General features: G+C 51.6%; 12 protein-coding genes across 12 annotated transcripts; 6 read left to right on the top strand and 6 right to left on the bottom strand.

Moving 5' to 3' along the window:
• Positions 1–251: 251 nt before the first annotated feature.
• PHATRDRAFT_47217 (predicted protein) lies at positions 252–749 on the bottom strand (the record flags this gene model as incomplete). Its single annotated transcript, XM_002181236.1, has 1 exon — positions 252–749. One exon carries the CDS (start codon positions 747–749, stop codon positions 252–254), a length of 498 nt encoding a protein of 165 aa, XP_002181272.1.
• A 665-nt stretch (positions 750–1,414) lies between these two features.
• Positions 1,415–2,998, top strand: PHATRDRAFT_47216 (predicted protein; the record flags this gene model as incomplete). Its single annotated transcript, XM_002181416.1, has 1 exon — positions 1,415–2,998. One exon carries the CDS (start codon positions 1,415–1,417, stop codon positions 2,996–2,998), a length of 1,584 nt encoding a protein of 527 aa, XP_002181452.1.
• A 182-nt stretch (positions 2,999–3,180) lies between these two features.
• On the bottom strand, positions 3,181–3,648 carry PHATRDRAFT_37363 (predicted protein; the record flags this gene model as incomplete). The annotated part of the gene is made up of 1 exon (XM_002181235.1): positions 3,181–3,648. One exon carries the CDS (start codon positions 3,646–3,648, stop codon positions 3,181–3,183), a length of 468 nt encoding a protein of 155 aa, XP_002181271.1.
• A 1,132-nt stretch (positions 3,649–4,780) lies between these two features.
• Positions 4,781–6,828, top strand: PHATRDRAFT_47215 (predicted protein). The gene has a single exon (XM_002181415.1). It carries the CDS (start codon positions 5,054–5,056, stop codon positions 6,644–6,646), a length of 1,593 nt encoding a protein of 530 aa, XP_002181451.1. The 5' UTR covers positions 4,781–5,053; the 3' UTR covers positions 6,647–6,828.
• A 601-nt stretch (positions 6,829–7,429) lies between these two features.
• PHATRDRAFT_13662 (predicted protein) lies at positions 7,430–9,530 on the top strand (the record flags this gene model as incomplete). Its single annotated transcript, XM_002181414.1, has 5 exons — positions 7,433–7,476; positions 7,604–7,688; positions 7,764–8,090; positions 8,173–8,463; positions 8,565–9,530. Coding segments are annotated over 5 exons (1,713 nt in total), but the record flags the coding sequence as incomplete, so codon positions are not given.
• Positions 9,531–9,609: 79 nt separating this feature from the next.
• Positions 9,610–10,539, bottom strand: PHATRDRAFT_47212 (predicted protein; the record flags this gene model as incomplete). The annotated part of the gene is made up of 1 exon (XM_002181234.1): positions 9,610–10,539. The coding sequence occupies one exon, from the start codon at positions 10,537–10,539 to the stop codon at positions 9,763–9,765; it is 777 nt and encodes a 258-aa protein (XP_002181270.1). The 3' UTR covers positions 9,610–9,762.
• A 1,991-nt stretch (positions 10,540–12,530) lies between these two features.
• PHATRDRAFT_28568 (predicted protein) lies at positions 12,531–15,610 on the top strand. The gene is made up of 4 exons (XM_002181413.1): positions 12,531–12,659; positions 12,926–13,445; positions 13,989–14,926; positions 14,987–15,610. Exons 1-4 carry the CDS (start codon positions 12,585–12,587, stop codon positions 15,575–15,577), a joined length of 2,124 nt encoding a protein of 707 aa, XP_002181449.1. The 5' UTR covers positions 12,531–12,584; the 3' UTR covers positions 15,578–15,610.
• A 602-nt stretch (positions 15,611–16,212) lies between these two features.
• On the top strand, positions 16,213–18,660 carry PHATRDRAFT_47209 (predicted protein). The gene is made up of 2 exons (XM_002181412.1): positions 16,213–18,278; positions 18,331–18,660. Exons 1-2 carry the CDS (start codon positions 16,227–16,229, stop codon positions 18,367–18,369), a joined length of 2,091 nt encoding a protein of 696 aa, XP_002181448.1. The 5' UTR covers positions 16,213–16,226; the 3' UTR covers positions 18,370–18,660.
• Positions 18,661–18,693: 33 nt separating this feature from the next.
• HCL1 (hydroxymethylglutaryl-coenzyme A lyase) lies at positions 18,694–19,745 on the bottom strand (the record flags this gene model as incomplete). Its single annotated transcript, XM_002181233.1, has 2 exons — positions 18,694–19,284; positions 19,371–19,745. 2 exons carry the CDS (start codon positions 19,743–19,745, stop codon positions 18,694–18,696), a joined length of 966 nt encoding a protein of 321 aa, XP_002181269.1.
• A 505-nt stretch (positions 19,746–20,250) lies between these two features.
• Positions 20,251–20,703, bottom strand: PHATRDRAFT_37354 (predicted protein; the record flags this gene model as incomplete). The annotated part of the gene is made up of 1 exon (XM_002181232.1): positions 20,251–20,703. The coding sequence occupies one exon, from the start codon at positions 20,701–20,703 to the stop codon at positions 20,251–20,253; it is 453 nt and encodes a 150-aa protein (XP_002181268.1).
• A 1,687-nt stretch (positions 20,704–22,390) lies between these two features.
• PHATRDRAFT_21441 (predicted protein) lies at positions 22,391–23,776 on the top strand (the record flags this gene model as incomplete). The annotated part of the gene is made up of 2 exons (XM_002181411.1): positions 22,391–22,977; positions 23,056–23,776. The coding sequence occupies 2 exons, from the start codon at positions 22,391–22,393 to the stop codon at positions 23,717–23,719; spliced, it is 1,251 nt and encodes a 416-aa protein (XP_002181447.1). The 3' UTR covers positions 23,720–23,776.
• A 32-nt stretch (positions 23,777–23,808) lies between these two features.
• Positions 23,809–26,082, bottom strand: PHATRDRAFT_47207 (predicted protein; the record flags this gene model as incomplete). Its single annotated transcript, XM_002181231.1, has 1 exon — positions 23,809–26,082. One exon carries the CDS (start codon positions 26,080–26,082, stop codon positions 23,809–23,811), a length of 2,274 nt encoding a protein of 757 aa, XP_002181267.1.
• Positions 26,083–26,157: the final 75 nt, after the last annotated feature.

Genomic DNA, 26,157 nt, shown 5'->3' with positions numbered 1-26,157 from the left:
GTCCATGTGAGAACAGCGTCACTCGTGCATACGCGCAGGATCCAAAACACAAAACAGTAGACTTCCAGATGAAACTGTCGCACCAAGTCTAGAATCACTCGCTTTTGCGTTGCCGCATACGAGTGCCGAACGGGGGACGACCGTAACCTTCGAGATTGGTTGGTTGGCCTCTACCAGTCGTTCCATTCGAACGAACGCCAAAGGACCCGAGGCCGGCGAATGCGAGCGCACCGGCGCTGTGGATTGCCGCGTCAGCTGTCGGTCCGCGGTTTCTTGATTGTGGGATTTTGGGACGATTGCTGTTCTTCCCGTATGACGCGGGTCAAGAATGCGTCATTGTTGGCTTTCGCCTGCTGGACACCGGCAATCAAAACGGCGAGGCTGCCCCCTTGTCGGGGTTCCGGTAGCGGTCCTTGATCGTGCATGCCACTGTAGGCGTAGGATCCTGCCGGTGGTTTGATGGGAACCGTCCCCAAGGGCAAGCCTAACCGCGTGTCGTGGGTATCATCGACACTGGTGTCGTCGAATCGAAACGTGGAGGAGTAGCGGTCGTTCGGTACGTGGGTAGCGGCTGGATCCAGTCGATGGGAGGAGGAATCGTTGGAAGCCACCGGAATTTGGTAAGTCACCACGACCGATACGGGAGCGGTGAGTGGAGCCACCGTTTCAGTGTTGTTGTTGGTAGTGGTGGTGGTGGTGGTGGTGGAGGTAGTGTTGGTGGAGGCGGGAGAAGCAGCCGCACGGTTCATGGTGACGAGAAAGGTACGTCAGGAGTTGGTTGGTTCGTTGATTGATGGTTGGGACGGTGAAAGTGACAGTGAGTTGCCGGTACGGGATGGTCGGGGATGCGATACAGGCATGGGACGAACTGGAATGGTAGAGCTGGTCGTTTGGTCGGTCGGTCGAGAGAGAGGGAATTTACCGTTACGGTGGTGGGATGGGAGTGACGCTGACAGTGAGTCTGGTTCTAGCTACTCCGGGTTATGGTTATGGTCTCAACGAGCAACGGTTGACAAACGCACGACGGACGCTCACGAAAGATACCCTTTCGATTCAAGATTCCGTTTGTCCCGATCATATCTAAACTTTTCGAACACAACGCCTGATCGACAGTCACTTCGATTGCGGAGCGCGCGGTGCGCGCACATCCGGTTCGATCCGAGACTTCACGAGTCTAAGTGTTCCCGTCCGACGGAAGCAGTCACCGAACGGGGGTTTTCCCTAAAGGTATTTGTGCTGCGTGCCTCGCCGCACCCGCACCCGCACCGGTCCAGCCAGCGAGCACAGCCGAGGGAGTCATCTTTCGGGGCGTGTCACTGATTGACCTCGGACTTTTGCAATCGGAAACGTCCCTTTCCCATACCTCCTCTCCGAACAGTGTCCTCCCCTATACGAGATTCGGACCTTGGGAACCATGTCAGCTATTCCAGAAGACGAATCGTCGGCGGAAGAGGAACTCGAACGCATGCTCTTGGAAGCGGAGCGTTTGGCGAATCAGATGCGATCCGCCTCTTCCCCCAGCACCCGGCATACGAATAGTAACAACAGCAACACCACCACCACCAACAACGATAACAGTAGGCCTCCCCGCAATGGACTCTCCTTGTCCTCTGCTGCTGCCGTTGCATCCCGCAACCAAACGCGACGATACGACGACGAGCAGGATTCCCGCAGCGACGTGGTTTCCCTGACATCTCTGGCTTCGAGTCAAGACCTCGGTATGCTTCTGCGAGACGTCACTCCACAAGCGTACCAAGACAATGAAGACAACGACAACGACGAGGAAGACAGTGCGCTTTCGTACCCCAACGGTAGCGAGAACGACCATGACCACGACAACGACGATGGGCACTCCTCCGTACTCTCCTCAACAACGTCGATCGATCCCTCGACACCCTCGCGCGAATCCCATCCCGACATTGACGCCGCCGTTCGTGCCGCACGAAAAATGCAACAAGCCCTCCAAGCCTTGGGTGCCAGTGATGCTCAGGCCCCCGTCTCACCCTCGTACGAGAAGCCTTCCCCGGCCCAGACGGATCGCACCGTATCCCCGGTGGAGTCGCCGTCTGCCAGCGACCCTCACCACAAAAATGACAGCAGCAACCACCAACACAGCAACGACATTCAGTGGGAACCATTCGATCCTCCCCGCGAAGAGGACGACGACTTTGTTCCTCTCCAAGATTATAGTCACACGGCCAAAACAGCAAACCCTCACGAAGGATTACCCTCCTCCCCACACACACCCGTATCCGTTCCGCCACGCGTCAAACAAGTCGACGCCGGCGGAGTACTCTGGGAACGCGTCGATTACTGCAACAACAATGACGACGATTACGTACCGCTCAAGGATTACAGTCGCAACAACATGAACAACAGCACCAGCAACCGCAACCACAATACTCCCACCAAGCGGCCCGCCGTGGTCGATCGACGCGTCGCCACAACTTCCGCCAAGCTTCGCTCCCGTGCACGACGGCGCCAAATGACCGTCGCGTTGCTGCTCGCCATAACTCTGGTAGTCAGTACTGCGTACTACTTTCTACGACACTATCAAAACGTGACATCCACTCCTTTGACTCGTCCGTCACCACCGGGCTCGACCGCCAGCACTACTATCACTTCGAACGCAACAAAAGTGGACTCTATCGAATCTCCCGAGGGGCCACTGGGCGTCACCGCCAATGGGAACGGTAACGTCGACAACGCATCAGCCCACATCCTTCCGGTCCGTGTTGCAGCGGTCGATACGGGCCGGGAACCCGCCGTCGTAACCTTGGAACGAGATCAACACAAACGCGATACCCGTGTCACACCTACGGCCTTCCAATCGCACCGACGGTCCCACCCTGCGTCGGCGGCCTCGGAACCACCACCCAAGGCGAGAGGAGACGATCGCTGTCACGTTCCCATGGGTTGGTTGCTTTGGGAACACTGTGATCCGCATACGAAGCGATCGGAACGGCTCGAAAGTCTTTTGCAAGCCATGCTCCAATAAAAACACCGTAGTAGCGACGAGTATGTATGCCTATCTGTGGATGTGTACGTGGATCTGTACGTACGTGTACATGTGCAACTAGTACCATGTCAACTCCTCTATTACTCTAGAAAGTACGGCCACAAGGACTCCTCTATTACTCTAGAAAGTACGGCCACAAGGATCGCAGCGCAACCACGGTATCAAAAGCCGTCCCGTTTCCTCGCCTGTACCAACGGAACCGCCCGAAAGGTCCCGACGATCCGACTCTCTCTGCGTCGCCAACCGGTATGCCAGCCAATTTGTCGGACGGACACGATCCCTTCCTTGGCAGAAAGCCGGAGTGGTGCCGTCGGGTTGTTATTGTTGTTGTGGTTGTTATTGTTGTTGAACAGGCGGGAGTTGGCGGTGGGACCAAAGACGGGTAACGAAAAGTAGAGACATCCGGATGGAATGGACACATCGCCGTAGCGGTTGTCGTCTACGCCGACTCCATCGAGGAGCACCAAGAATCGCAGAGTTTGCATCTTTTCCCCTAATCCATCCAGCCGGTAGGCCCCTCCGTGACACGCAGCTGCGTCAAAGCCCTGACGGAGTCGCATGGCCGGAGCCGTGGCCAAAGAGCGTACGACGGAGGCCGAGGCAGGTGACGCGAGATTATCGTTCACCATGTGCTTGGCTAGTTCAGGACACGCGTGACTATTTCGACGGAATTGTATATCCAGGGACCCTTCGATGCGACGACCGCTGGCACCCCAACGTGGATCCATCCAGGTACCGTCTTCGCGTCCGAGGTCCAGATACAAACGATAGTTGTCGCGTTCGTCGGTCTCGGAATCGTCTTCGGGTCGTGCAACGTTCCATTTCGATTGTGAGACAATCGTTGCTTGCGTTGTGGTTTCCAACGACAGATTGGAAGTGTTGGATTGGGCACGCGATTCCGTTCTGGATGTAGATGTGATGGGTAATTGATCGCGCAAGGCTTGAGCTTTGGCCAATAGCTCGCGTGCTTGTTGCTGATACTTCTCACCCGCCCTCTGCGGGGTGTAAATGTCGCTACTACTGCTGCCGTGAGGAGGAGGAGTCTTGGACTTGGTCTTCGATTCAGCATGTTCTCTAGACGTGTCGCTCTCTGCGGGTCGAGCAGTCGTTCTGCGTGAGCGACTACCGGTAGGGAGGGATGAGACGCGGATAACGGGCACCAAGGCGTTCGTCGTCCAGGATGCCCTTTGCACCACCGACAGGACGATTACGCCAAATAGGAAAACTCCGTACCGAATCATCACAGGCCGTGGTGGTTTGACTGATTGTTATGATTCCGTAATAGAAGCCCATTGCTCTGACTGTGAGTTGACGTTGTCCATTGTTGGGAATCGACAAGAATGTAGTAGTTGGCGAGAGAAAAGAGTCAGGTTTGTCGTTGGTATCGTCACGATCCGTCTCGTTTCCCACAAAGGGCTCTGTAGCGAGAGCTCTAGCTCTACTAGCTCGTAGAGTAGCTAGATCGCTGTTTGTGGAGGAATCCGGAGTCCTTCGCATCAGACGAGAAAAGTCGGGCAAATACTGCGATCCTTGACGTACGGTGGTGACTGGTATATCTGGACTCCATCCGTAAGTCTCTACCAGTAATAGTAGTCGTAGTACTGGTGGTAGTTGTAGCAGTAGGTTCACTGACGCACGCCCTACAAATACTGGTATTCGTACCAAGGCCGGACGATGTCGGGAGTCTCCTCCAGTTACCCGGTCGACACAGACAGCAGTTGTCACCCCTTCGTCCTCGTCGTCACCGACACACACTTCCCATCACTCTGTCCCAACACACCACACCACAGAAACTTCCAAATCTGCGGAACCACCTTCGGAACGGACCCAAGGAAATCAATCAACACGACGAATCCGTTCCATACCCTATTGTCGACGGCACACTACCCGCTCTCTCTCTCTCTCTCTCTCTCTTTCTCTTTCTATACTTGCCGTACCTTTGATTCTACCCCTGCGTAGTATACTATTTTAAACTGCTTGACAACATCCTCGCTCGTCGTCGTCTTCAACAACAATCCTATACAACAACACAGGATGAAATTCTCTGGTGCTCTTAATCTCTTGTTAACGTTCGAAAGCGCTCGCGCCTTTTCGGTGCTGCCTGCCCCATCCGCGGCGACGTCGGGCAAGCACGCCTTCCGTTACCCCGCCAGCACCGTCGTGTTGTCCACACGCTTGTACGGTCTCCTCGACGAAATCAACTCGGACTCGTACAATCTCATCAGCACCAACGACGATCAGGGAGACGACGTCAACTTGTCCGACGCCTACGAAATGTTCCTCGCGGATCTCGTCTTTTCCACCAACGACCCGCGCGTCGACATTATGAACAAGTACGACCTCGCCTGTGATCCGCCCTTTATTCAGTGGCTCGACCAGAAAATTGAAAAGTCCAGAGATCCCGAAGAGCGCATCGGACTCCGAGATCTATACGACATTATCATTGACATACAAACCCGCGTCGAAGTCAGCAAGTTGGCCGAACAACGTCAGGCCGCCGAAGCCGCCACCGTCGAGCAACAGCGTATCGCCGACGCGGAAGCCGATGCCGATGCCGGACGATCCATGTCCAACGCAGATGTCCTACGCAAGGCTCGCGCCATTGAAACACAAACCACCGAAGAAGAAATGGACCGCCAACAGGTCAAACAGAGCTTTTACGAGACGGAAATTACGCCCGAAATTCGTTTGAGCTACGAAGGGCTTTTGAAAAAGGTCTTGCCGCCGTACAGGGCGGGCGATACCTCCCGCTCGGTCGTCTTTAGTTACTACGATCAGTTCGATGCGCAGTTCGTCAAAGTTTTGGCGGAACGCGTCAACAACGGGGACGACGACGCCAAGGACTTGTTGGAAGCGCTCGCGGTGGAACAGCAAATTCGTATCGCCACGGCCACGGAAACACTCAAATCCGTCTTGACTTTGGGCGATCCCATGAAAATGGAAGGCGCTATTGTGCGATTGGCACGGGAAGGGAAAGTGGACGAACCCTTTTTGCTGTTGCTGGAGGCCAACGAAACACAAGCGCGCGATGCCGGTGCGACTGACGCGGCCAATTTAATGAAACGACTCAAAAAACGGGCCACGGACGAAAAAGACAAACAGAGTAGCAGCAAAGAAATACGTTTGATTCGTAAACTGTTACATGAAGACGACCCAAATGAGCGAGAAAAGATTCTGGAGGAAGCATTTACGCCCAAGAATGTCCTGATTGTCCCCGGCACGGCCGAGAATGCGCAAAAGGCGGTCGACGGAGAAGCCCCGGACGAGGAGCAACCCATGCCGGACGTTCCGCCACCGGACTTTATTAATGCTTGCAAGGCCGTTTTACTCAATTTTGGCAACCTGGGCTACGACGACGATCGTGGGGATTTAGCCACGCGCATTAAAAAGATTGCGGGGGAAGCGGAAGTTGTGGCGACTCGGATTTACGGTAAAGGCATGACTTTGCGGGAACAACAGGACCGCATGTGGAAGGACCAGACAACGTCCATCTTTGATCTGGAACGCATGGAAATTGAAGCCGAGCGCATGGGTGACATTGCTCCTTGGTCCAACGCCAACGGCGACGACGATATGCTCATGCCCGGATTTGATGCCGACGGCCGGATGCAAATTGGAGGAAGCTAGTTGCAAAATAGCAAGCAATGGCCACCCGAAACGCGGTGTGTCTTGGAAACGGTATTTTGAATGTATACAATGTGACGATATACAGCCGCAGCTTGCTAGTCTAGAAAGAGTGATGGTAGCCTAGAGCGAGGTGGGAATGGTGCACCAAAGTTTACAAGATTCTAAGGTTGTCACTCATAGCTAGCCTATGTATGGTGTAGGAAGGTCTGGTCCAAGGTGCCGAAGTAGCTACTGGGCTACGGCTACACCATTGTTAAAATCACAGTTAGGTCAGGTTGATGGGATCACTTACTGAGGTTGATGAGATCCCTTATTGTCAGCCTCATTGTCGGCAACACGGAGAACCCGGGGGAACAGACACCCGGAAATGATTTAGGAATTGATGCGAGTAGGTATTCGTGTTTGTGATACGACAAAAATTCGACACAATTTGTTTATGTGATTCAGTTTCCGTGGATTTCGTAGTGTGCCTGTTCCCCAAAGTCATTTGTCATTGCGATCCGTTATTCACGAGCGCTCCGAACACACCGCGGGAGCGCCCACGTCCACAGCGCTACGGTAGACAGCCAACGACTCGCTGCTCGTACCTAATCGACAGAGGACGCCCGTATACATACACATCCATACACTTATCGCCTGGGGGAAGGAAGGGTCTCTCGCACCCACCGGTAGAAACAAACTTTGTTAAAGACCATGACGAAATCGATTCTCAGCGTTGTTTGGCTTCTTTGTTGTCTGTCTCTAGGAGACGGAGCAAAAGTAAAACGTGTAAAGGCCGGAAAACACTACAAAGAACACGATGATGTTCATTTGGTAGTCAACAAAGTCGGGTACGTTCCGAGCCGATGGGGGAGAATTGATTCTCTCTTTGTTCCAAACGTTCACTTGGCAGCGTATTGCTTGCGTTGCTTGGCATGAAGAGTCTCTTAACCTTCTTCTTCTTGTCCGTGTGTCCAGACCTTTCAACAACCCTACCGAAACGTACCGTTACTATTCCTTGCCCTTTTGTTTCCAGCACGCCACCGCTGCGGAAGAACAGGAAGTCGCCGAGATGGAGAACGTTGTTGCCTCGTCTCGTCGAGAAACCGAAAGTCGCAAGGGAGCCCAGCGTATCAAGCATCGACTGGGCGAGCACATTGTCGGTGATCGCCGGGAAACGTCGCCCTACGAAATTACCTTTCAGGATTCGGTCGACTGGCGTTTGTTGTGCAAAACGGAGTTGAAAACGAAAGACTTGGAAAAGTTCAAGGACGCCATCCATAAGGATTACTTTTTTGAATTCTTCATTGAAGATCTCCCCATGTGGGGATACATCGGTGATGCCACGGATGAAGATTTGGTAATGGGAGAAGTCGATGGGACCAAGACGTTTCTGTTTCCGCATTTGCACTTTGTTCTCGGTTTCAACGGAGACCAGATTGTTAGCACCAAGGTCACCACGGATGTAAGTTGTATGCTTATTGGACAGGCAAGCGAACGCTGCGCACGCTCAAAATTCTCCTCACGCATTCCTTTTTTTGGTGTAGGTGGAGCGTCGTGTCGATATTTCGGATACTTCCGAACCGATCGAAGTAGCCTTCTCGTACTCGGTGGAATGGTTCGAGGAACCCGAACTCGCGTGGAAGGACCGTTTGTCCCGCTACGCTGAATCGAGATTTGTTCCCCCCAACTTTGAGATTCACTGGCTTTCCATCATCAATTCGATTGTCCTAGTCCTGTTACTCACGGCCTTTTTGACCATTATCCTCTTGCGGGTCTTGAAGAACGATTTCTCCCGCTACATGGAATTGGACGACGAAACACTCGAGGAAGAAGAGGTACGTAAACGAGGGCATAACGGCAGAACCGTCCATGGAAGAAGCTTGCCTTTCTTAGACCCGTCTCTGACACTCGGTCTTGGCTCTCCGATGTCGCACAGTCCGGATGGAAGCTGATTCACGGAGACGTCTTTCGATTCCCTCAGCACTCGGACATCTTTTGCGCCGCGGTAGGTACCGGAAATCAGCTAATGATCTTGACGTTATTTCATTTGACGTTGGCGCTATTGAACATTATCTCCACTACCCGGCGCGGTTCCATTCTTGCCGGAGTGGTTGTGCTCTACTGCCTCACCTCTTTCGTCGGTGGATACACGGCGGTTAGATTGTACCGTCAAATGAACGGCAAGAACTGGGTCCGTTGTATTCTGTTGCAAGCTGCGCTCTTCCCTGCGCCCGTTGTGACCGTCTTTCTGTGGGTGAATTCGCTGGCCTTGGCGCACGGCTCGACGAGTGCCTTGCCATTCACCGCCATTTTGACGGTCGTCGCTCTCTACGTCTTTGTCTCCTTCCCGTTGACCGTGTTTGGAGGTATCATGGCCAAGAACTACGCGAGTGCCGACTTTGATGCACCGACCCGAACCACCAAGGTGGCCCGCGAAATCCCCACCGAGGTTCCCTTTTACCGTGGCCGTCCTTTCCAGGTCGTCATTGCGGGTTTCTTGCCGTTTTCCGCCATTTACATTGAGCTGCACTACATATTTGCGTCAATGTGGGGACACCAGATTTACACGCTGTTCGGTATTCTCTTTTTGGCATTTGTGTTGCTGGTAATTGTGACCTCGTTCATCACGGTGGCGCTCTTGTACTTTCAGTTGGCACGTGAAGATTACCGATGGTGGTGGACTACTTACGTGAATGGCGGTATGACGGGAGTTTTCATCTTCCTTTACTCATTTTATTTTTACTTTCAACGAAGTGGGATGAATGGAGTGTTGCAGGGATCATTCTACTTTGGATACATGTCGATTGTGAGCCTGGCCTTCTTTTTGATGTTGGGAGCGGCCGGTTTCCAGTTTAGCATGGTCTTTGTACGTTACATTTACTCGCGAATCAAGAGTGATTAAGTCGAGAACGCAACCAGGATTGTCCACGCTGGCACGACGCCGTCCTTCTATCTACGGGGGAAGACGCAATAGGTTTGTTGGTAAAAGCACTTCACTACAAAAAATTTGTCGTGTGTAGGTATAGATAGGTAGGCAGGCAGGCATATACACGTCTTTACTGTTGATAAGTAGGTGTAGGAGGCAAAGGCGTTGGTGGCGGACACGGACGGTGCTATTGACATTGATGCGACTATTAAATAACGTCTCCGGTCCGCGCGGCGTTTGCGGAGGGTCGTTCCACCAATACTTCGGAACTACTGCTGGAGCCGCCGCTACGGGCTCCATCGTCGTAATCTTCGTCGGTAGCGTCCGGCGTCCCCGCACGGTGGCTGGCGTGTCCGTGCGTGAAGGTATTGGCGGTGGAGGCTTCAATGTGTTTGGGATCCCGGAGCAGGGCGTGCGTGAGTATCAAGACGCCCGTAATGGCGAGAAAGAGTAATACTGGTCGGAGACATTTCCAGAGTACCACAACGGTGGTGAGAACGAACAACGCGTAGAATCGGTGTTGGACAGTGAGGAGAGTGTGTAGTGCTATTCCGGCAACGACGATTTCGTGTCGAATCAGGTAGGCGTGTAGCGTCCACAATCCCCATACGAGTGCGAGAAAGAAGACCATTCCGGGATGCATCAAGGCAACAATGAGCGCGACGGTCAAACTGACGACGGCGTAGTTGGTAATAAAGTAGGCTAGATTGAGGGAAAGGCGTGACTGCACTTTTTCGGGTGCCGTTTTGGAGACTTTCTGTACGGGTGGGGTGAAGGCTCCGGCGGCGAGACAAAAGTTGGGTTCCATGCCGAGAAAGACGGGCAGCGGACGTAAGGTATCTACGGTAATCCGTCGACTCCAGCGCGAGGCGAGCGAGGAGGCCCGCAAGCGCAAACTTTCGAAATCGATCTGGACACCGGCTTGGTGATTACGGGGAGACGACTGGCTCGAGTCCGCGTTGCCGGACGCTACGTCGAGTGGCATGATGATGACTGTGAATACGCACGTCTACTGTGTTGACAGTGATAGATGTGGGGCAGGTGATTGACACTAGTGTTGTGCTGGTGTCGTGCTGCTTTGTGTACTGTGATACTGGCTGGTGTTGCTGGCGGTACTGGCGGTGGTCGTTTGCTCTAGACGTGAAAGCGGGGTCTTGTGTCTCTGGTTTATTGACAGCAACACTGCACCGGTAGACTGTTGCGTTCACTTCGTTGTGTCTTTCGACCGTTGGTCGTTTGGGCTTGGTGCGGTGATGGTATGTTGCTTTCCTGGACTGTGTGTGAATGACCGGGTGCGGCGACGACGGCGACGACTCCAACGGCACTTGTCGCATTCCGTTTCCCTTCCATTCCTGTTAGTAGGTCGCATTTGACCGTGAATATAAGTGTGAGCCACAAAAATTCCCTTTTCAAAACTGTACCGAATATAATTATTCCGGGACAAACGAGAATCCTTATTGTTGTGGTAAAGATGTCTCTTGTTCAGTCAAGTATAAATGAGAAAGTCTCAGACCATGTCCCGAACGGCATTCACAGTATCTTCTACCTAGCTAGCAATACATTAGGTTACCTACTAACGGGATGGTTTGGCATCGATGCGTTCGCCACGCACATGGCGGGGTTACTATAAGTAACCCAGGTAATGATTAGGGCAGGGTATTTTATGGCACTTCCGGAGTTCTGCTCGCATCTCTCCCCGTGCCATCCAATGGTCAAGCAAGCACCTCCCGTGAGTGGAACACTAACAGTAACGTAGGTTCGAAAACCTGCCGCCAACACGAAATTCGCTGGATCCCACCATCCAACCCTTTTTCTTTTCCCATTAGCACAGCGTATCGGCGATATAGATACACCTATAGTTACGGTTAGTCCAAACAACCGAGTCGACAGTTCCACAGTCCCAACATCCACCAATACGATCCTGTATTCACATTCACATTCACATACACACGCACTACGCCTACACATTCCCATTCACTCACGATTCCAACGGTGCCCAGTAATCGTTTCATGGCAAAATCGGGATCCTGTAGTGACGCCGACGAAGCGTCGAGGACGGCAGCGGTGCGGCCCCGCCGTTCGACACGCACCGTTACAGCCTCCGCTGCCGTCCCATTACGCGCCGTCGTGACTCCTAACAATCCGAATCCGCCCGACAAGGAACAAGAGAAAGAAGAAGACCTGAACGTCAAAGGCAAGCGGAAGAACAATGTCAACGTCAACGTGAATGTGAATGTATCGCCTGCCGACGAACAGAAACCTCGACCTAAACGCAAGCGACTCCCCGTCCCTACGGGGTCTTCCAACAACTCTACCAAACGAGTCGCCAAGCCTCGCACACAAAGCTCCACCCCGCTGACTCCGACGTCATCAACAACTCTATCAACTATACCCGTTGCCGCAAATGCGGTGTCTCCGTACTTTGCTGACCTTTTAGAGACAGCGTCATCCGTCGTGGTCAAACCCTCCCACACTTCCAAGGCATCGGCCCAGAAAAATACATCCAAAGGCAAAAAGACCACTCCAAAGCCCAAGGCCGTTCCCAAACGCAAGACTGCACCCAAAGTCGAGGCACTTCCGCTGATGGTACACGCAAACAGCAGTGACGATGATGACGAAGAAGAAGAAGAAGAAGAAGAAGACCGACCGTTTCACGTCGATTACGCCCCTTCCTCTCGAGCCACATGTCGACGCTGCGACGAAATCATTGAAAAACACGCGCTCCGGGTATCCCACGTACCCCTCTTTCGCGGAAAACCCGGCTTTCGGGTCTACCGGCACGTGGCCTGTGCCACCTTTGCTGACGATATTGTGGACGTGACCCAAATTGGTGGCTCCCGTACTCTCGAACCCGCGGACCGGCAAGTGCTGGCGCTCCGGATCGACGCGGCACGACAGGAGCAAGATCAAGAAAATCAAGCCCTCGAACCCGACGAACTCGTCCCCGTTGCCTTTCAAGGAGACATGCGCAAACTACCAAAAGGATTGACGGCAGCCTTGTTGCCCTTTCAAGTCGAAGGCGCATCGTGGATGTATCACCAAGAAACGCAAAAACCAGAGATTCGCGGAGGGATCCTAGCCGACGAAATGGGAATGGTACGCCTGGTGTGCAGGTTGCCGTGCCACGGAAAACTTTATTGCGCTGTACCTGCTGTGCGTCGTTCGGGTCCACCAAACGTCTTTTGCCTAACCTGACCTTTTTATTCCTTTCTATCTAGGGGAAAACAGTGCAAACAATCGCTACCGTGCTGGACAATCGTCCAAAACTACAGCACAGTCGTCCCGGAGCTAAACATCCGCCCTCACTTCCCGATGTCACCGAACGGCAGTTGGAAGAGACACTTTGGAACCGAGCAGTCTCGGATTGGAAGCACGAAATGGACATGTGCAACGTTCCGCCCAAGATGCGTCCCCACAAGTATGCCGCGGCTCGCGCCGGCACCCTCGTGGTCTGTCCCGTCATTGCCCTGCATCAGTGGAAAACCGAGATCGAAAAGTTTACCGAGCTAGATACCCTGTCGGTGGGCATATATCATGGTCCAAATCGGGCTACGGATATGCCACCCGAACTGATGCAAAAATACGATGTTGTGCTCACCACGTACCAGGTTTTGGAACAGGATTTTCGCAAAATGATGTCGCCCAATAAAATCAGCTGTCCCAATTGTGGGGGCAAGTTCAAAGTCGACAAGCTGCGAGTTCATCTCAAGTACTTTTGTGGAGATGGCGCTGAGCGTACCGAAGCGCAAGCACGTCAACATCGTGCCCGTGATCGGGACGAGAACGGTAGTGGTCGGGGTAATACCAATCGTGGTATTGGTGGTGCAAGGGGCAAGAAAGATAAGGTTAAAAAGCCTCTGACCCCAACAAAGAAGCATTTGTCCACCAAGAGTGTGGCAAAAACCAAGCAGGCGACGAGACGAACAATTCGGGTAAAGAGTTCGGGAGACTACGAATCCGACAGTGAACTTTCGTTGGACGAACCGTTTCTGGCAACTCCGCCGCAATCAGGCCGTCCATCGCGATCAGCAGCTTCAAAAGCTTCGAAACGCATGTCCAAGACGCTCAAGGAATGGGGTCGGGAGGGGCGTAACGACAACGATGAAAGCAGCTTCGGCTTTGTTAGCGAGGGGGGAGACAGCGACTCATCCGATGAAGATATTCCGCCAGTGACCGCTGCGAAACTTAAATCCGTCGCCAAGAAACGGACAGTGAGCCAACGAGAATCGTCTCATGAGAGTGCGCTGGATCGCGCTTGCGAAAAGCAACGCAAAGCGATGGACAATGTCAAAAAGCAAAAGACCGGGAAAAAGAAAACGTTGGGCAAGAAAGGCAAGAAGAAATTCGATAATGAGGGGTCGTCTGAATCAGATTCCGAAGGGAAAGCAAGCGATCCCATTAATGATATCGATATGAATGAGTTGATGAAGGAAGCCATGGTGGGTTCGCGCTTTAGTGTGCTCCACAGCTTCTGTTGGTGGCGAATTATCCTTGACGAGGCCCATTTTATTAAATCACGATCGAGTCAAACTGCCGCTTCTGCGTTCTCACTGTCGGCTATTCATCGTTGGTGTCTGTCGGGAACGCCACTCCAGAACCGTGTTGGAGAATTGTACTCGTTGATTCGCTTTCTCCGAATCGATCCCATGGCGCATTACTTCTGCAAAGCGAAAGGATGCGATTGCAAATCAATTCATTACCGCATCAAAGACGGCAAGTGCCAGGACTGTAGTCACCACGCCTTTTCACATTACGCACATTTTAACCGGTACGTCCTGAATCCTATTCAGCGAGATGGGTACAGCGGTGACGGACGTCGAGCTATGTTCAAATTGAAGAACGAAGTTCTCGACAAATCCTTGCTACGTAGAACGAAAGAAACTCGGGCAGAAGATATGAATTTGCCGCCACGACTGGTGACGATTCGACCCATTCGTCTACATCCAGTCGAGCAAGATTTTTACGATGCTCTCTACATGAACACTAAGGCTTCCTTTAATGACTACGTTGATGAAGGAACCTTGCTGAACAATTATGCGCACATCTTCGATCTTTTGACAAAAATGCGCCAAGCGGTCGATCATCCGTACATGATTGTTCACTCTAAAAAGAATACCGAGAAGCGGCGATTGGAGCAGGGAGCTCCAGTCGCGAACGGATCGGTGGACTGTGATATCTGTCATGAATCTCCAACGGAGCGTGTCGTCAGCTCTTGTTGCGGTTCTGGCTTTTGCCGTGAGTGTGTGGTTGAATACCTCACCGGCGCCGGTGGTGGGAGCACCCCGTGCCCTTCCTGCCAATCCCCCTTTTCCATCGACCTCAACCAGGCGAGTACTGAAGCACCAGTGGATGACGGTACGCTCGCGTATGGTGTCAGAGAGTCGCAGAAAAGTGTCGATTGTTCATCAATTCCGTCGTTGAAAGAGCTGCAGCATGTTCCTTCGGGTTCTATTTTACGACGGATCAATCTAGCCGAGTTCGCCACATCGTCGAAGATTGAGGTCTTGGTCCAAGAGCTCGTTGCTATGCGCAAGGGTCGGCCAGGTAGCAAAGCCCTCGTGTTCTCCCAGTTCGTCAACATGCTGGACCTCACTCGCTGGCGCATCCATTCCGATCCCTGCTTAGCTGACTTAGGTCTCGGGGTTCGAATATTGCACGGTGGAATGGACGTCAAGTCTCGCGATGCTACCCTTCAAGCATTCCGAGAAGATCCGAGCGTCCGAGTTTTACTCATGTCGCTGAAGGCTGGCGGTGTTGCACTGAACTTGACCGTCGCTTCGGAAGTGTATCTGTTAGATAATTGGTGGAATCCAGCTGCAGAAATGCAGGCAATTGATCGTACTCATCGTCTCGGACAGTACCGTCCAATTCGCGCTGTGCGATTCATTGCGGAGGGCACTGTGGAAGAGCGCGTGTTGCAACTGCAGGAAAAGAAAAGGTTGGTGTTCGACGGTACCGTGGGCCGAGATGCTGGCTCTTTGAAAATGTTGACGGTACACGATATGAAAGCCCTTTTTACTTGAGTTTTAGTTATAGCCAGGGAATTATGAGTTATGATAACAAATGGCATTTGCATTAGTAGGAACTTTGGAACGTACAATCACAATAAAATCCTCGGACGTCTAAAACGACGTTTGCTAGGTAGTATTGTGAGAGACACCTTTGGAACCTTCCCCAAGAAAAATCTTCCAACGTCGATGACCTTGAATGAATAAGCAGTATATCCCTCTTGAGGTCGTCCTTTGTCGAGGAAATTGGTATCATCTAGACAATGTCCTCCCCGGCTTTTGAAAGGTTTTGTTCCTAATCCTTTGCAGACAAGCCGGATATTCGTGTAGCGATGCTTTCCTGTGACAACTTTCATTTCCTAGCATATGCTTTTCAACCGAGGTCATTATCTATCGATCCATATAGCCTAATGTAAACAAATGTAATACCGCTATTAACAGTAAAATGGAATGCCGACCTGGCTGACATCCATTTTCCGGCGAACGTGATATTGTCACTGTGAATCAAATTTCTAACTACCAGTGTATACTGTCTGTCTGCGTCGGCATTTCCGAACGCAATCGGACTCGTTGTGCACACAGACAGACCGGTATACTGATCTCGATCGCTGTTCCATCGCGAATTCTATAATCGTTACCCACAGGTCCTTCGTATTGGAATGCCATGAGACGCTCCCGTACAACTCCCGCAACCGCGGATCTCCTCGCGGGAGTATCGGGCGGTGGAAGATATGCTCCAACTCCGGCACCGGTGGGGGCGTTGCAGCCTGAAGATGACGGGATCGCGGCGGCGTCCTTGATTGTCCGTAACATTGCAAGCTTCTTGACACTGTCTGATGTAGCTTCGCTGACGACAAACGCCCCAACTTTCTCCTATCCAACTTGGGACTCGTTGGACGTTCCAACCCCTGCCGATTCCTGGGCGGTAGGTGTGGAGCTCGACCACGACATCGATGACAATGAACTTTGCTCCTGGAGTATTGCGACACCCTTGACACCCGCGCTCATGGCTTTGTCCCCCGGTGCTACTCCCGTCATGGAATACGATACGGACGAGTCTAGAAGCGAAGTCTTTCAAAACGTGTTGCAGGAACGGCGTCGAAGATGGGCTCAAGACAAACTTTCACACGCCATTTTCGCCCATCCGCTACCCCTGCGCAACTATTGCTGGGAAGCCTACGAAAAAGCTCAGGAGATACGAACAACACAAGCAGAAAAATGGCAAGAGCTGCAAAAACATCGTGTTGATCCCGAAACATTCGTGGAACCAACTGGTTGTATCGTCGAACTTCAGCACGCTCCCAATCGATTGAAACTCGTGAACGATGCAATCGACTTGCTCTTTCACAACGTGCCATTGTCCGTACTGATTGACGTTGTCGACGCCATCGGTGACACAGCACTTGACTCAACTTTCGCAACGGTCAAACTTTCCGTTGCAGTCTTGAACCATATTGTGTCGGCTCTAGGTCGTCTAGTGCAAGGCCTTTGGCACGGGGTCACCAACTTCAATCCATTGCAGCTTTTGGAAACCATCATTTCGTTACAATTCAACGCCATGGGCAAGACCAGTGAAGCGCTGGTGGGAGGCATACAAAGTGTTGCAACTGGTGTCGGGTCCGCTAGTAGTCTGGCTTTGCATCGACTTTCAGCGGCCAATTTAGCTGGACACACTTCCGTATCCAACGCTTCGTTGCGCACCGGTGGTGGTGAGCACACTGGCGGTCTCTTTTCGCGCAAACGTGCTCCCAAACAGGCTACCGCGCTCAACCAAAAAACGCTTGAGAAGCTCAGCGCCATCAACGCAGCCGCTCGGCTTGTCGACTACACCGAAACATCGGACGATACTGGTGGTTTGACACAACACGCCAAGTCTCGCGTCCAGCGGTCAATGCACTATAATGTTTCCTTGCGCCCCTTCGTGGCGACCGTGGAAGCCCCTAGTCAGGGAATCGCTCTGGAAGCCAACGACGGTGAACAATCGCTGAATTTTGACGCATTTGACTTGCGGACTCGCTCGGTTAGTTTCGACGACAGCGTTCGACTGGGAATATCTCGGCCCTTAGAATCACCCTCCTTGGACGACTTGGAGGATAGCAGCAGCAGTTCGTTCCTGTGCACTCCCCAATCTTTCCCATCCACACCACACTCTAGACAAACGGTCATGGCACAATGGTGTCGCCGCGTGGATGATGCCATTTTCAACGCCAGGGACAAACTTCGTGTTTACGATGGCCTAGAGAGCTCCGACGAACGCACTCGCGGCATGGCAGAATTGCTCAGCGGCGGCAAGAAGCTTGCCGTCTTTGACGATCAGGATACGCACGGGATTGAACTGACGTGTGGAAAGCACGTGGCGACCAAAGTCGGGTCCATGTTGTATTGCAATGTTCGGAGTGCAGTGGCGATATTGCGCAATAGCTTCGTGTACTCGGAAATAACCGTATTGCCCCGGCCTGTTACTGGGACCACACCGCCTTCTTCGAGTATGGTGACGCTGTCGATTGGTTTGGCGACCGCCGAAATGCCGCCGAATACCCTTGTGGGCGCCTGGCAAGGCTCTGCTGGTCTCTGTTCAACGGGACAAATCTTGGCAGCAGGACAATGGTGCACACCGATTGATCCGCGGCAAAGCGCTTACGGAGAAGGTACTACCGTAGGATGTCTCGCGTTTTTGGATGAAGATTCCGCCTTGGAAACCTGGGATGGTGTCATGGTTACTGCAAGGATTATTCTGAATGTGAATGGTGTACTGGTGATCCCTTCAGTTTCCCCGGTTGCAGGTTTGGGCGCAGCAGCAGTCATGACTCCGAGCTTTGATTCCGAGGAAGATGAGGCAATAGGATACGACTCTAACAAAGCTTCAAATAGCCAGATTCTGTCGCTACTGGTTCCATCCGCGGAAGACCTGTATCCTACCATTACTCTCCACAGTCCAGCAACGGCCGTCATGTGCCGGTTTTCAGCCGAAGACGTTACAGCTGTGGACAGGGAATGCATCGGGGCGCCACCAGGTGTAGCCATTTACGCTGCTGATGGCAGTGTCATTTTTGACGAAAGAGATTAAAGAATGTACATAAATGAGCATGTAAAGTTTTAAATGTACCGCCTTTTGTACTTTGGAAAAGCCCCTACGGTGCTTTCCGCTTCTGTATGGCAGAAATGGCTGTCCCTGCCCTAGATCTGGAAGGGCGGTCCAAAACCTCGCAAATGAAGTCACCAGCCTCTACAAGCTTGTCAAGATCAATCCCCGTCTCAACACCCAAACCATTCAGCATGTAGACAACATCTTCGGTCGCCACGTTGCCCGACGCTCCAGGGGCATACGGACAACCTCCAAGCCCCGCAACGGAAGCATCGACCGTCGCGATCCCACTTTCCAAGGATACCAAAATGTTAGCCAAAGCTTGACCATGTGTGTCGTGAAAATGAACGGCTAGTTTGTCTACGTCGTTCCCCAGGACGTGTTGCAGTTCCTTCAACAGCGCGATTGTGGTTGTGGGTGTCCCGACCCCAATCGTATCACCCAACGACAATTCGTGACAGCCCAAAGCTAATAATTTTTCCGCCATCTGGGCTACGGCTAATGGTGGGATCCTTCCTTGGTAAGGACAACCAATGACACAGGACAAGTAGGCTCGCACGGGAATTCTAGCGGTGTTGGCCTCGGCAACGACCAGCGCGAAGCGCTCCAGTGACTCGTCAATACTGCAGTTTATGTTCTAGGCGACAAGGTAAAATCGTATCAGATGAGACCCAACCAAGGACACGCAGCACGCACTTTGATATCAATTCTTGGAAGACGCACCTTGTTGGAAAAAGTCTCACTCGCAGATCCAAATACGGCAATCTCTCCAGCCTTTACCTGAATCGCTTGGTGAAGGCCTGCGAGATTAGGCACGAGACAAGACAAGACCAGTGGCTCGTATTCTGGCCCTTGCTTCTCTTTCCATTCTCTTAACTTAGTCATTGTTTGAAATGAATTCGCCATGCTGGGAACCCATTTTGGTGAGACGAAACTTCCAGCTTCGATGTAGCGACAGCCCGCCTGAGCCAGCTTTTGTACGAGTTTAATTTTGTCCTCCGTGGAGACGCTGACGGGTTCGTTCTGTAAGCCGTCTCGGGGCCCAACTTCGACAATTTTGACTCGCGGTGGAACCAAAAGTGTCGGTACGGTATGCATAAATTGCTGTTGGATGAATGGACCTGTACATTTGGGTACTCTATGAAGTTTGCATAGGGAATTTTGCATGGTTGACGTCAAGCAGAATGAAATAAATTGTACTCCGAATTCGAAACCGAAATACCATGTCTGTGTACAATCAACCCTGCGAAGATCGTGCTCTGGGGTCTACCAATTGACAGTGACTGCAAGGTGGTATTTGTGTTACTGTGAATCGCATTGCTCGGAAATATAAAATAAACAGGAATATACCACACAGTCAATAGGATGTCCACTTTTAACATAAGTTATCTGTGACAGTCAAGGTTATAGTGCAAAAAAATCATGGCAACTTTGTCGGCCTATACTTTAATAGTTCTGTTTTTCTTTTCACTTTCATGGTTATCTCTTTCTTTATTTCCGACAGCAACCAACAAAACAATCCTAACTTTTGAGTCCCCATCTGCGTCCAGCAGAGTGATGGTGGATGCCTCACGGCACAGCAAAAACATCTATCTCGAAATATCTAAATCACATTGGCAAATATCTGCCCACGAATCTCGCCGCCGGGGCACTGCTCCGAATGCACGTGAAAGTACAAGAGACCCTTCTTCAACTGGCGCTCCAGCGCATGATCGAGCGTAAAGCAGTCATTCTTGATGGTACCCGTGGAAAGGGTAAACAGAACGGCATTCTCTTCGCCAATCGGAGCGGGGCCGTGAATGTGGCTAAAGAGCTCGGGGCCGGAGAGGCCCGAATAGCTGACAGCGACGCAGAGCTGGTCCTCGAAGAACGTCGCCACAGCGTTTCCGAGAGCTGTCGATTCGCAGCCGTTGGGTTCTTGCGCCGCACTGAGGACGGAGAAGTAGGTGGCCGGCTTACGTGGGCTCTTTCCTTGCTTGCTTGATTTGGCACGCCTGACAGAAGTCGCCGAGCTGAATGGCAAAGCGATGATGCATAACTTGAAAAGGAGATTCATGTTGACGAAGTTAACCTCCGGAGAAGGGGCTGGTTACAACAAAAATGTAATTGTGAACGCTTATTTCTTATGAGATGGTCTACATGTTTAGTCCAAAAAAATTACTAATGGCACCGCAATGCTATTCCCTAAAAGATGTTGTATTAGGCCCAGAAAACTGCTTGGAATTTCTAAAGCCGTTTTTGTTCATCGCATTGGTTCTAATAAGCACCTGCCAAACATGGCATGTTAGCGGCGAGTATGCGAGTATGGTTTGGAGAGCAAAATTTGCTGTTTTCCTTTGAATGTGGAGAATTATGTGAGACAAAGCATATGTATAGTCAAATCATATATGTATGAAAGAATGAGAATAAGGCGGATTGTTGGATTTTGCCGCTTAAAAGTGTAATAATGGAGTATTGTTCTCTTGTACCACTAACAATCAATCCTACAAAAAGACGATGAGTCAACGTGTAATTGCACGTCAGCGATGGTTGAAAGGCTGCTCAAAAATCATAGAAGGTTGATTACAGCCTTGTATTTCATGTCGTATTGAACGGAAGTGGGCTGAGCATTCGATATTTCTCACGAAATGTTAAGTGCACCGTCACGCGATGCACGCTCACTCTCAACGGTCCTCTGAAGAGAGTTGATGGGATTGCTGGTGACTTTGTCATTCATATGACAGTGAAGGATCCGAGCCAATTCGCCTGTCCGCTTTCCTATCTATAGGGAACCGTTCTTCCATTTCGTGGCGCGACCTTTTGATTCGTATTTCGTCGGGCAAACTTCGTGCGTGTTAAAGGTCGATTCGGAGCACACCAAAATCATCGATCTTCTTTTCGATGGCGATGTAGCAGATACTACCGAACACATGCACCCCCAGACAAAAAGGCGACCGCGCAAGTATTCATTTCGTCTTGGCAAAGGGTCGAACACAGTGATGAAAGGGTGTGGTTCTATCTAGAAAAACTTTTGAGACACCGCCCGACTTTTTAGAATCCCACGTGAGAATTGCTTAAATTGGGCGGAACCCCTTTCCCAAACCGAGACGCACTTGCTTCCGTAGGTCGGTGTTCGTCGTCAATCGTGAGTCGTGAGAATGAAACTAAATATTCTGTCCGACGATACGGACCTGTGTCCGTCCTCGAGATCTCGGACTGCTCAACGGAGCACTACCAGTAAACCACATCGCCCTCTTTTCACTCGTGGAGGATTTTGGCTCGTCGTATTCTTCGTGCTAGATGTCTCGTCACTTTACAATGACTACTTATCTCGCGGTGGTGGTTGGTACGGAAAAAGGGGAACAATCCAAAGAGTTGGAGTCGCCCAGGGATTTGCTTTGCTGCCGACAGCACGAAAGGAAAGCTCGATAGTGAGGTACAGAAAAAGCTCGTCGCTGCTATTGAGGCCGACCTCGACGACGTCGATCATTCCACTGTCCCAAAACACGTTCCGTAACAGCATTCATGTTCAACGACACAGTCTTTTGGAGTCTTCTTACTCATCAATCACCAGAATGCCCACCACTCTCTACATGACGCTAAATACGGACGATTCCCCGAGTGGAATCGCCAAAAAGACGTTTTTAGAGGATGACGGGACGGCGAACACGAGTACTTCCAGCCTCGCTACCAGTACTGGAGAAGAATCCACTCCTTTTGAACCGCTACGAGTGGTGGGCACCCCGGGACGTGCCAAGCTCAGTATGCTCACCCTACTCTGGGTTATTGCCGTCCTCTCTGCACTTGATCGGGTCGCCATGTCCGTTGCAATTATCCCCATGTCAGCCGAATTTGGTTATACGGACACTTTCAAAGGTTCCATTTCGAGCTTTTTCAGTATCGGCTATGGGCTCATGATTCTTCCCGCCGGACTCATTGTCGCAAACGCGTCGCCCCGTACGATTATGGCATGCGGAATTACAGTTTGGAGTCTAGCCACAATTGCGACGCCTTGGAGCACGGGAATGGAGAGTTTGCTGCCCATCTTGCTGGTTCGTGCCATGGTGGGAGCTGCCGAAAGCGTAGTTTTACCTACCATGCAGCGACTATTGTCGACCTGGACGGATCCGGAAGAAAAAAGTGTGGCCCTGGCTACCATGTTTTCCGGATTCCAGACTGGCACGGTGTTGGCGTATCTACTGTCACCGGCGGTCGTTGATCTTACGGGTGGTTGGCGCGGCTTATTCTACACCTACGGTGGTGTAGGTTTGATCGCCCTTATTCCGTGGCTGCTATTTGCGCAGGATGCACCATCCTCCAAGCAATCCGACTTACCTACGGATCAAATGGGGTCTCTCCCATTGCCCTCGCTTGCTTCGACGGATGCCAAGTCAACCGCATCCCTCACAGAAAAGACCATTACAGAAAGGTTTCAGGAGTCCACGCAAGTCTTTCGGGACGCTCCCTTTCGCGGATTCTTTGAAAGCCCTGGCGTCTGGGCAATGCTACTCGCGCACTGTTCCAAGAACTGGAGCCTCTACAACTCGTTGGCCTGGACACCTACATTTTATTCCGAACAGTACGAGATTGGGGTACGGGATTCTGCCTTCTTGTCCATTTTACCCAGCATCGCAGCCATTATCGGCGGCCTTCTCGCCGGTAACGTCGCCGACGCCATTATTCGCAAGATGGAGCCTTCCGAAGAACGCTTAAGCCTGATTCGCAAAGTTTTTCAAAGCATTGGACTGTACGGTCCAGCATTAGCGCTCGGTGTCCTAGCGCTTCATATTCCTGAAGACCCTACCATCGCCCAAGCCTTTCTGACTGTATCGGTCGGTTTGTCATCTTTCAACGCCGCAGGCTTTGAAGCTGGCAATCAAGAAAAAGCAGGTCCCAAATGGGCCGGTCTGTTGTACAGTGTAACGAGTTTACCAGCGGTATTGGTCGGAACTTTTGGGGTGTACTTCACAGGTCAAGTGCTGGATTGGACGCAGCAAGATTGGACCTTTGTGTTCGGGCTGAACGCCTTCATCAATGTTTTGGGGGCAACGGCTTTTCTGGTCTTGTACGATTCCAAAAAGGAATTTGATTGAAGCCTAAATACTTGAATTCTCGCATAAACTAGTAAATAAACGACTACGTTCTCTGTACAGTGCATTTGTTTGCTAAACCGCGTAGCTGTCTACGAGTCCTTTGGTACCTCCTCGGTTTCATCGCCGTTGCTAGCAAAACTTCGAAAGTATGTACGCCCTTTCCGCGAACGTCGCGGAGACGAGGGCGTGTTTGCAGTCGTAATCAACACTGGGTTGCCGGATGGTACTTCCTGCACTTCGTGCGACGTGTCAATCCCTGCAGCGATCGAAATGCGAACGACTTCTTCACCCCGCATGATTCTGCTGTTTGGTCCGCCAGCAACTCTAAAGTTCTGCAGAAACTGCGTATAAAGTGTCGCCCATACATCCAGTTGATCATCGCCTTGTGGATCTATGGTGCAAATTTTGTACTCCGTAGAGGCTTGAATGGAAATCAGTGTTGTGTAAGCCATCTTTTTCTCATGCAACGCTAGGCGGTCTATCACAAAAGATGCATCGATGCCTAAGGCATCGAAGTGGCCTTTTGTAGCCGATTTAGCAGTTTCAATGCTATCGGCCTTGCCATCGGCTATATCGTGACTAGACCGACGACGTCCTTTCTTTCCTATCTCTTCCGAAGCTCGCGCCTTAGCAGTGAACTCTAAGGAATACGTCCAGTCAAGCAATCGATCTTCAGATTCGAACAGCAAAATGCGAACTGAGCCTTCTTTTGAAGTGACAGACATGACAAACTGATTTGTAGGCTTGTCGTCCTGTTTCGTTTGCTTTCGTGAAATCGATATGCACCCATCCGTCAAGACCAATTGGCCGCGAAGACGATGGGGTTGCGGGTGCGCGCGTTCGTAATAGCTAAGTGTTCCCTCCGACAAGACAAAGAAAAGCTTTCGCCAAGTGCGTTGCATCTTGCTCCGAGTTTTGATCCATCCACTCTTGTCGTGTACACTGCTGTATATGCGGCTCTCTGGGACATCGGTTCCGTCGCGAGATACTGTAATTGACACAGGCTCCGCAATAGCGGCACTCGGAACAACCACAGCTAACTCGCAATTTCTACACAAACTGTTTGCGCAAAAGTACGAATCGCCTCCACTGCGCGTACGGTTTCCTGAAAGGAGAATATCACGAGCATACGCCACCGCTTGTGATTCGTTTAATTCGCCGCGACCCTCGTCAGAAACAGTGAGCAGCTCTCGCGTCAGAGCACCCATCATTTTCTCAGGACCGTGTCCGCTTGCACCCATGAAAAGCTCCCCATTGATCAATACCGAGTCGCGTTGTAAATCTCTCCATAATTGTTCCACAGACAGATTCACCGCTTCTTCTCTAAATGCAACTTCTTCTCCAGTCGCGTTTCGCAAAGCTGCCTGTTGTTGTTTAGCAATCCATCGGACCGGAACTGTGAGAGGATGCGCGCTTAATTCCTGCAAGTGGGGTGTATACTCCGACTGCGATTTTGCAGTCCGCAGCAGATGCTGCATTCTCAAGTACAGTCGCAGATCATTCTTGAAGGGGGATCGGGGACTGACACCGCGTAGAGCACCGCTGTGGTTGGTGACTGAGTCACTCCGGGTCAGTGAGCCGCCCACCATGGCAGCGTTGATGGTTTGCATCCAAGCTTGTCGCTCTGCTCGTGAGTTAGCCATCCACAAGCGCCTCGTACCACTAAAGGTCATTTCGAAAATAGCTCCATTCGGTGTCAAGTTCAAGGCCTTCTGATGCAACTTGACTGCTCTACAGCAGCAAAGGCTGACTTCCAAAGGAATGTTTTTCCGTAGCAAATCTCCCATTCCAGTTGTGTCCTTAGACGAGGCATTTTCATAATAGCTGAACATTCCACGTCGAATTTCCACGTATTTTACTTTCCATACCCCATTCATTAGATGTGAAGCCTTTTTGAGCGGGCCCAATTTGAGCACGAACGGATCATTCATGCCTACTTCCGGAGCGCGTCGATCGCGTTCAGCCACCAAATCAAGGGCAGCCTTTAGAAAGATGCGGTGCTCCATCGCGAATGTGAGTGCATGTGGTACGTATTCTTCCGGTAAAATGTTGGACGTTTCGTTGCCACTTTCAGTGAGTAAGTTCGCGTCCAAGGATGCATCCAAGCCAGTACAAGGTGCCAAGAAGTTGGGCGGTTCCGGGAGAGGATTAATTGTCGCCGTGGCCCTTCGAAAATCGGTGGATCGGTTAGCAGGTGTGGGAGATTCTACTTCGCCAGCAGAATCCATACGCTCCGACGTCTGCGGGGCGAATGGTTCACTTGTGACTCCAGGCACTGGGGACTTTGGGCGGTTCAAGTCTGTCGCTTCTACTATTACAGGATTCTTCCAGGCGTCTTCCTGGACTTGTAGTCTTTCTGTCATTCTCTCCTCAGAATGTTCAAGTGATGAGACGATCCACGGATTCAGCACCCAAGATAGACTCAATCGTTGGTGAGC

The sequence above is a fragment of the Phaeodactylum tricornutum genome, chromosome 12, assembly GCF_000150955.2.
Source record: "Phaeodactylum tricornutum CCAP 1055/1 chromosome 12, whole genome shotgun sequence".
NCBI lineage: Eukaryota > Bacillariophyta > Bacillariophyceae > Surirellales > Neidiaceae > Phaeodactylum > Phaeodactylum tricornutum.
This window is presented reverse-complemented; position numbering and strand designations above follow the sequence as displayed.